Below are 9509 nucleotides of genomic sequence, written 5' to 3' on the forward strand. Positions count from 1 at the left end.
AGATAATCATGCGCGAGCGATGTGGTGTACACTGCAATGTAACTGTGTTGTATATTGTGGACATGGTGTTTTTGCACCCAGGAGCACATGCTCCTAGTTTGTGAAATGAATTTTAAACGTATTATAAAATGTCAAAAATCCGACAAAAGATGTTGTGCATACATCTTCATGTTCTATTTGTTCACAAATTTCACGAAGAGCTGATACTTTTTGTGACATTTGTAAAAAAGACAAAATTTGGTGCTAAAAATAAGCCCTGCACAAGACATTTCCTAGTCTTTTTTACACATCAAACAAAAAAATGTTGGTTTTCCACAGAATTTAACATATATGATAAACAATTTTGTTCGGATTTTTTTCCTGATATTTTAAAATGTTTTTTCGGTGGCAGGAGCATATGCACCCAAGAGCAAAAGTGCATTTCCAACAACAAGAGCTCTACCTTATAAATTTGTCTCCACTCTCCAGTCTCCACCACCTTGACTAGTGCAATTGGGACTTAACTTTTGACATGCCGTTAGAATGTACATAATTTAGAATGGGCCACATACACATATGGGCCTGCCACATGGGCCAACATTCTGACAGTATGAAGGTACACTTCTAAGCATGTGGAGACATAAAAATCAGAAAAGATGAGCACAAAATCATCTGCAATCAGTGCAAGTAAATGGTGTATCTTATGCTAGGATGATTGGAATTTGGACAACATCATTTCCCTCCTCCAATATTTGCATCCTTCCTAACAAGCAAACAATGAAAAATGCAGGTTTGTTTTTCTTCAAATAAACGAATATTTCAACATACAACACACTGATAACATAGTCCTTCTAAGAGATAAGCGACAGTTACGTGTAACACTGATTTCAACCCCCTTGGTTACTGCTGATAAACACACATTGATATTTAGTAAAAGCAAATAGATAACAACTTTGTAGCTTCCTCTATGCGACATATTGTTGCTGATGAAGGACTCAAGAAAAAAAGATTTAAACTGGTACTTAGTTGTTCTCTCCTTAAAGAATGCAGTGTAACTACACAAGCTATCGAGTACTGACCCTGGTGCTACTTGTGGGGATGCGACTCTTCATCAGGTGCAATCTTTCGTGGCATTTTCTTCTTCTGCGTGTACTTTGCATAGGAATACCAGACACCACCAAATGTGTTGATCACCAACCCAGTGACATTAAGAGCATGCACTTTGACGCCTCCCAACACAACAAAACCCAGGGTCTGAAAGGTCAATGAGACAAAAAGAAAATGGCATCAGATGTTTATGTTCTGTTCCCTCCATTCACTTTTAATTGACTCTAATTTAGTATAAAGTACTAAATCAGAGTCAATTAAAAGCGAACAGAGAGAGCAGAAGTTTAGTGCTAACAAACGCCAAGAGGGTTTCTGTGACCTCGTGATGCCATGTCAAAACAGAAAGTAGACTTACAGTAGACCCAACGCCCTTGAGAACTCCTACTATTGTAGTTGTCAGGGCAGAGTTGACAATTGTGCACCAAAACATGGTGTAATTGAGAACGATACCCATCACCAGTGAAATAATTAGAATAACAGTGAATGACACAGAAGCTGTCTGCATTTCAAGAGATAACAAATAAGAATCTTGGAACCAAGCGAGCAAAGTAGAGATCATCTGATGCAGAAACATGATCAAAGCCATATTATGTTCATTATCCTTTAAGTGTCAACCCATCTGATCTAGTATCCAAGTATGAACTAATATCTTGTCATGAGCTAAAGGGGGTCCCAACAAAGAACAAACATATTGCCACCTTATATATGCTAAGTTTGATAAACCTATATCTATACTACTACTAACCTTTTCTGACAGCACTGAAAGAGAATGGGGAAATTCTCCTGTTGCAATGATGATGAAAAAGAGAAATGGAAGTGACAATATGCTGTTATAAAACATCAACTCCATTGAGGAAAGACCATCCTCTGCGCCTGATTTCTCCACCAGAATTAAATACATTGTCTGCACAAACATTGTTTCAGTTAGAACTATACCCAATTTTCGTGCGTTTGTGTGAACGACCAGATTAGAAATGCTAACCTGGAAGAAGACTGACGTAAGAGCCATGGAGTATCCATACAAGTCAAAGGAAAAATCTCCAAGTGCTGCCACAAGGACACCAAAGGCGGTACAGATAACTGAAAGTGACACCTAAAACAAATTTGCACAGATGAGGAAGCGCCAGATAATTCTAGTACTAAGCCATTCTTTTCGAGAGGGAAAGCTCCCCGGGCATGTGTTTGGTTATCTGTGCAGGTGGGAGAATGGAACCACTGCATGAGGGAAAACAATTTTTTTACCTGTGTTGGTGGTTTCCCCTTCCCCCGTAAGAACCCAGACACCAAAACAGCAAGGGGAGTGAGCCTCTTAATTGCAATATACATAGGGATGTTAACCCCTTTCAAGCTTGCTAGAGCGAACGCGACATTTGCATTATAGAAAATTGACACTGGAAGAAGCTTCTTTGCTGTTGCCATGCTGAGATCTTTCCTTTTGGACATTCCTAGAGCTTGCCCAAAATGTATAAAAAGTGCTGTAGCTAGTTGCTGTAGAAATAACAGAAAAAGTGAACAACCCGACAAGGCTTTGAATGTTTTCTCAGCATTCGGCGGTAGTGTTGAGTCATACCTGTAACGTGAGGAGAGTCATGGAGTGAACATACTGCATGATAACAGCTTTGTTCACGAAAACCATCGCCATAGATGCAACTCCATATGAAAAGGCCGAAGATAAGCTGCAAGAGCATGTACACAGGGGAAATGTTCAGCCCCACCGAACGCATTTCCCATTTAATTCTTATCCTAACTGGCAGATGTGCAGAAAATCCCAAACTTTGCCTCCAGGGAATGCGGTCTAGCTGCATCTACGGATTGCAGGCACAACAATATTCTCCATGGAACTAATTCAGGAAGATAAGGTGGCGTTGCGTTTTGGAAGTGGTACCGTGTAGGTAGCTCCAAGCATACATATAATGAATACTACTACGTACACAAGTTGGAATCTAGTGGAGTTGATTATACAATTGCCATGTACATGCATTGGTGCGGAGGTTTAACTAGAAATCTATTTCACAATGTCTGTCTGGCATATCAAAGGGGCAGATAGCTTATTGTCTAATTAGCTAGCATACAAATACAATTGGGGAGTAGGAGGACTGTATCCAGTATTTTAGATAGTCCCAAACATGTCACCGAAACCATACATCCATTTTCTAGGTGAGGTGTCAAACAGGCCGTGCCACTCAAATCTAACCCAAACTCCCCAGCAGTCCCTCTGATCCAGGGCCTTGAGGATACCAACTCCTTCCGATACAGAAGATCCCCCAATCCGCGGACAGAAGGAGGGGAGCCCAACGAAGAGCATCATAGTGACAGAGGGGAAGTGGGAGCAGAGGCGAGGTCACCTGAGGATTGAGCTGGGTTCGCCGGCCTCCAACCCCATCTCTCCCTCTCTCGCGCGCGCCTCCGGACCGGTGCTCTGGCGCGGTTCGGGCCCGGAGGGAGATCTGGTGCGTCTCGCGCTGGGGGATTGTGGGTGTGGGTGTGGGTTACGCGGGGGGCTCCATTAGCGAGCGACTTGCTTTGTTTGTCCCGCGCGCGCGTGAGGGGCCTATCTCTCTCTCTCCTCCCCCTGTGGAGATCGGGGATGATGCTCACGTGCTCAGGGGCCCTAGTGTGAAGTTTGAAACTTGCATATATTCATTTGTGATATGTATAAAAATGATAAATGTACTTATTATGCATCGTAAGTTTCAAACTTTATAAGTTGACCAGAAAACTCAATAGCGAAATGGACGGACGAGAAGTTTTGGAACACACGAGTGCCCCAGTACAGTTGATGATTCTTGGTTGTTTATTTATGAGAACTTGAAGTAGACAAATAGTACATCAAGTAGACCAATCGTTTTCTTTTTCTGATGGCGAGGGGAGGGGAAAGGGATCCCCACTGTAGGCCCACCAATCTTATATGACCAATTGGTGTTGCACGTAAATCGACTTAGGTCTTCCTACAGTCAAGAGAGAAGAGAACAGTGTGCGTATGCATAGAGCAAGTCGAAGAAGATATTGTGAGGAACTTGGCAAGCTCGACAAAAGCTTTCCAGCCATGTCAGACGTAGATTATCCTCGATGTTGATGGCCTCTACCCATAACATGAGGATGAGGAGGTTGAATACATGTAAATAAGCCACAACCGACTCTCATCTAAATAAAAGCGAGTATAAATATTTCATATGCTATCTTCCATATGTTTTCTTAAGAGCCATATGATAGGACAATACTAAATATCTCATGAACATAGTGTGATCAAATGAACCAACGGACCTTACGTAACTTTATTTCTCTTACATCATGGTGGATAATTTTTTTTTTTTAAAAAAAGTACAGGGTAGGCGGACAACTTGTGTCTTTTTATTGCTGAAAGGTAATGCTCAAAGGAAAACGCGTCGTGGGAACACCATTTGTAAGGTAACGCTCAGTTGGACTAATTTGCAGCTGGTGGGCTGACGTAAGCTCCAATGGCATCAACAACTTGTCCAGCACGTCCAAATAAGCCCAGAACGATTTTATCGTTCTCCTTGGGGATGCTAAACGGAGTACCCTGTTCTTTTCCAAAAGGTCCGTATGTGTTAACACTGGTGACAATGGTAAGTGATGTTACAACTGTGTTGTTATTGAAGTCACCAATTGTTCCAAAAACTTTGTTCACGATCTCTGTAGGAGCAAGCAAGATCTGCAAGGGAAAAGATCACCTAGTTATTACGTCATTCAGTATATTTATACTTTATATGCAGATTTGATTTTGCCTTTCCATGTAGAAGGTACCAACTAGCAAACACATTATCCAAAACAAAACCCAAAAAATCTAGAATAACATTGATAACATGAATGGCTTGCTCCAAAATCCACTCACCGTGTGAGAAAACCCACCATTACCACCCCATGGACCGGCGATTTTCTTGTTACCAGCTTGGTCAATGTATGAAAATGCAATTGAATCAATGACATCGCCGCTTCGAATTGTCACACTGTCTAGACGCTTAGGTTGCTCATAGATGTCAAATGCACCCCCTCCATTCCCACCCAACAACTCAGTCTTGTCAACCGGGATCTGGACACAGAGTGATGGCGCAACATGTTGGGAAGACATAATAAATAAAAATATAGCACATAGAATAACCCTACATCTATGTTCTAAATCATGGCCAAAGGAAGTGTACGCATCTAACCACTGGATTTGGTTGCGGAAAGGTGAGGCATAAAGCACGGATATGAAGGTCCATGACGACATGTGACCCATTCCTCTGGATCACTTCGTATGAGGCGACACCCTGGGCACAAGCAAACTCTCCGGTTCCACCTATGATGGCCCATTCACCTTTTGACCCTGTTGGTTCTAGATACTTCCCGATAAACTGAATGCTTGAGCCGTTATACCTAATATGGAAATGAATGTAAATATTATCAACAGTTAGTTATGTATGATAATGACAATATATAATCAAAGTCGGGTGCTCGAAATATGTTTTCACAACTTCACCAACACAAAGGTACAGTTTTGTCCATGAATGGTGAAGATGGGACAACACGAAAAAGTTACACACAAAATAAGTGAAGTCAATGAACTTACCATTTATCGGTGAATAATATGTTGTCGCAAAAGAACCAGTCCACTTGTTTCATCCCTGCAGCAGTGTGCAGACCTTGAGCACGCCCAACAACGGCTGCGTCGAGGGTAGCACCATCACGAATGACCCAGTCATTAACAATCAACTCACCAACGCGATTGGGAAAGCCTGGATTCGCCACCATCCGTTGGTTAAGATTTGGCTCATCGTAGTTCTGGTGCACGTACAAGTGGAGAAAATGCTCCTTTTGCACGATACCTTGGCTAGGAGGACCACTTTGGTGGTAGCTAGGCATGTTCACGTTAGCCATGGCCAAAAGGGTATTCCTAAAAATTGCTAGCTAGTAGAAGGTTTTGTGTTTGGTTCAGTACTGCTGGCTTGATCGTAGACTGGATGGCTATTTATAGGGCTCCACGCCCGTACATACATGACCAGTTCACGTGAGAATGGCAGCTCGAATCTCACAATTCATCGCGTGACTATATATCTGCTTTAGATATGCTTATTGAACCATGCGTAAAATAATGTCCCGTACATGCATGCGTGTAAACAAAACGGCATCTGGTTGTTTCGTTGAGATCTGCTGAATCAAGATGACCCCAATCTCCATGTACGTATACTATAGATATTAGAGTGATCTCTGACACCGACCCGCGTAGCGCATGACAAGTTACTCAATGTTATCTCTAGATTTCAAAAAAGTCTTACATTTCAAAACGAGACGAAGGTAGTACTACCACTAGTAGAAAAACGGCCAAAGGACTTGACCTTTAGTACCGGTTTCCTTACAAACCGGTACTAAAGGTTGCGAACCGGTACTAAATGTTGTATTAGTACCGATTTTGCTTTCCAGGGCGACGACAACCTTTAGTACCTGTTCGTTGGGATCTTTAGTACCGGTTCATGATACGAACTGGTACTAAAGGGTTTCGCGCTAAATTTAAGACGGAGGTGGGGCCAGCGCTGCACTTTTAGTACCGGTTCATATAAACAACCGGTACTAAAGGGTCTCCAGCCTTTTTTTGCTCCCCACGCACCCTCTCCACACCCCTCCCCCTGTGGATCGTCTTTTTTGCTTTATAAAATACAAACGAAAATGATAAAAAATTTAAAAAATAAAATCTTTCGAGATTCTTGTATGTTATGCAACATACTATTCGGTGAAATTAAAAAATTCGAATTCTAACTTTTTTTGCAAAAAAAGTTTGAAAAATGATCAAACGGCTTTTCTGGTCGCATACGATATCGGGAAAAAACGTATAATATATCAAAATCAGTGCGAAAAAGTTACATCCGAATCTACCAGGGTTTACCCCGTTAGCCATTTTTTAGATTCTCAAAATTCCAAATGAAAATATAAAAGCAGGAACATTTTAGTTTTCGCCAGAAATTCAGGATTTTATATATATTTTTATTTTTTAAATTTAAATTAATAATTCCTTCATGCATAAAAATTACTATTACTTAACCATAAAAGTTAGTAAATTTTTAGATTTACAAATTTTCAAGTTTTAGATTTTGCAAAAAAATTAAAAATTAAAATATATTTAAAAAGTAAAAATAATTAAAAAATTATTGTTTATTTATTTATTCAATATTATTTTTACATCTTTACTTTTTTTTATTAAATAATAATGTGGAATTCAAACAATAAAAAAGTGTGATATCATGACCAACATGTTAATAGGATTGATATGCTAGTACTATTAATAACATGCGCGCGAAGCACTTAGAAGTGAGATGGGAAGGAACTCAGAAGTTAAGCGTGCTAGTGCTGGAGTAGTGGGAGGATGAGTGACTGAGCGGGAAGTTTGACCACGAGTAAGTAATTTGACTAGAGATAAGTGTACTTAGAGACTAAACTTGTCAAATAACTAAAATATTAAAATTCTGAAAAAAATAGATAAAAAGATGGAGTGGAAAATAATTCAAAAAAATAGATAAAAAGAGGGAGTGAAAAATAAATTAAAAAAATTGATATAAAAAATGGCACCAGTACCTTTTAGTACGTACCAAAGGTCTCCAGTCCTGCGGGCTCCTCCGTGCCTAGTTGAAGGCATCTTTAGTACCGGTTCGTAAGAAACCGGTACCAAAGGGGGAGCCTTTAGTCCCGAATCTTTAGTACCGGTTCCAAAATCGGTACTAAAGACCCTTTAGAACCGGTACTAAAGGGGGGGTTTTCTAGTAGTGTACACTCCATATATGATACTCAGAACCACAATCCACCGCTTATATTTACTTTCTGTTTGGGGTTTGTTAAAGTCAAACTTTGTAAAGTTTAACTAAATATTTTTTAAATATCAACATCTATAATAAAATATATTATATTAGAATCTTGGTAAAGTATATTTTAAAATAATGCTATTTGATATTATAAATTTTGATGTTTTCTTTAGCCGATCAAATTTTACAAATTTTGACTTCGATTATACTCAGAACATGAGGTAATTGTTGAGATTTTACAAATTTGACTTTAGCTAAACCCAAAATACGAGATAATTATGAGTGAAGGGAGTACTCTACTTTTTTTTGTCTCCAAATGGAGGATGAGACTCCGAGGCTGTGCATCGAAAAGATGCATACGACCTTCTTTATTAATTGAATTTATTTAAAAAGGACGGACAAAGAGCATACATCAAAAACATGAAAACATGAAGCCTCTGCACAACATCTACATACCCGACAATGAGTGAAGATTATTTCAATAAGGCCTTGTGCCTGGTAAACAATGAAAAACCTTATCCGCTAGGAACAGGGAACATTGCATACCCCAAGAAGACCTCTAGGCGAAACAAGAGCGATCTTCCAGGTTTAGCGGACTCTTGGCGAGCACCTCATGTACAAGCTATGGAAGTCATCACCACCCTCGAATTGCTGGGTAATGCGCATAGAAAAATCCCTACGCATAAAACCATGATCATATCCGATATGGGGGAGGGTGTAATGGTTCATACCCTCGTAAATCGAACTAGCGGAAGTTGTCGATGACAAGGATGAAGACCGAGTCGATCCCCGTAACTAGACTCGCCTAGACACGAGGAGATTTATTATCCCTCGAGCCGCTCCCACGAACAAGTGTCACACTTGCAAAACATACTTGATATCCACACGTACGTGAAGTGTGATCAAGCACACAGACGAAGCGGGAACATGTAGATGAAGATTCGGCATTGCTTCCGCGATCGCCACCTAGACTGGATCTAGACGGCGGATAGAGATCCGGCAGCGCTTCTGCGTCCAAGAGAGAGAGAGAGAGAGAGAGAGAGAGAGACCCAGGTCATACCGTACCTAGGTTTTAGTTTGAAATCATGAAGATAACGATGACACTCGAGCGACAATAACGGTGGGTCGAGCGGCGGTGTGGCTAGGGCGCACGGCGACAACTAGAGTTTTGGGTGTCACACTAGTAGGAAAACCCTTATAGGCAAAGCTTAGTTCTGTGGGGCACCAAATTAAATGCGCCACAGAAAGTTTTTTTGTGGCGCACGAGGAAGAATGCGCCACAAAAATAAGCTATTTTTGTGGCGCACTACCGTGCCGTGCGCCACAGAAATTATGTGGGGCCCACATCCTGCCACCACCAATAATTAGTGTAGGTATTTCGTGGCGCACATGACTTGCTGCGCCACGTAAATAAGTATTTCCGTGGCGCACCTGCTCCGGTGCGCCACGAAGTAGTTGATTCCGTGGCGCACTCGTGCTTGTGCGCCACGAAGTAGTTGATTCCGTGGCGCACTTGTGCCGGTGCGCCACGTAAATAGCGCCCTCTATAACCACCCGTACCCCCTCCCCCCCGCCCGTACTTCTTCCTCCTCCACCCCTCTTCCTCTCCCTCGCGCGCCGCCGCCCGTACTT

At 41.3% G+C, this 9509-nt stretch overlaps 1 protein-coding gene across 3 annotated transcripts; it reads right to left on the reverse strand.

Moving 5' to 3' along the window:
* Window positions 1-437: 437 nt before the first annotated feature.
* On the reverse strand, window positions 438-3490 carry LOC124685180 (UDP-galactose/UDP-glucose transporter 7). Of its 3 annotated transcripts, none has more exons than XM_047219509.1 (8): window positions 3432-3490; window positions 2657-2762; window positions 2329-2574; window positions 2069-2179; window positions 1832-1990; window positions 1442-1585; window positions 1059-1233; window positions 438-738 (listed from the first exon to the last, which is right to left on the reverse strand). In XM_047219509.1, exons 1-7 carry the CDS (start codon window positions 3467-3469, stop codon window positions 1066-1068), a joined length of 972 nt encoding a protein of 323 aa, XP_047075465.1. In that variant the 5' UTR covers window positions 3470-3490; the 3' UTR covers window positions 438-738; window positions 1059-1065. The 3 variants fall into 3 exon arrangements, with proteins under 3 accessions (XP_047075465.1, XP_047075464.1, XP_047075463.1); XM_047219508.1 differs by having other exon boundaries at window positions 438-742; XM_047219507.1 differs by lacking the exon at window positions 438-738 and having other exon boundaries at window positions 880-1233.
* Between the last annotated feature and the right edge of the window lie 6019 nt (window positions 3491-9509).

This window comes from Lolium rigidum, chromosome 1, assembly GCF_022539505.1.
Source record: "Lolium rigidum isolate FL_2022 chromosome 1, APGP_CSIRO_Lrig_0.1, whole genome shotgun sequence".
In the NCBI taxonomy this organism is placed as follows: domain Eukaryota; kingdom Viridiplantae; phylum Streptophyta; class Magnoliopsida; order Poales; family Poaceae; genus Lolium; species Lolium rigidum.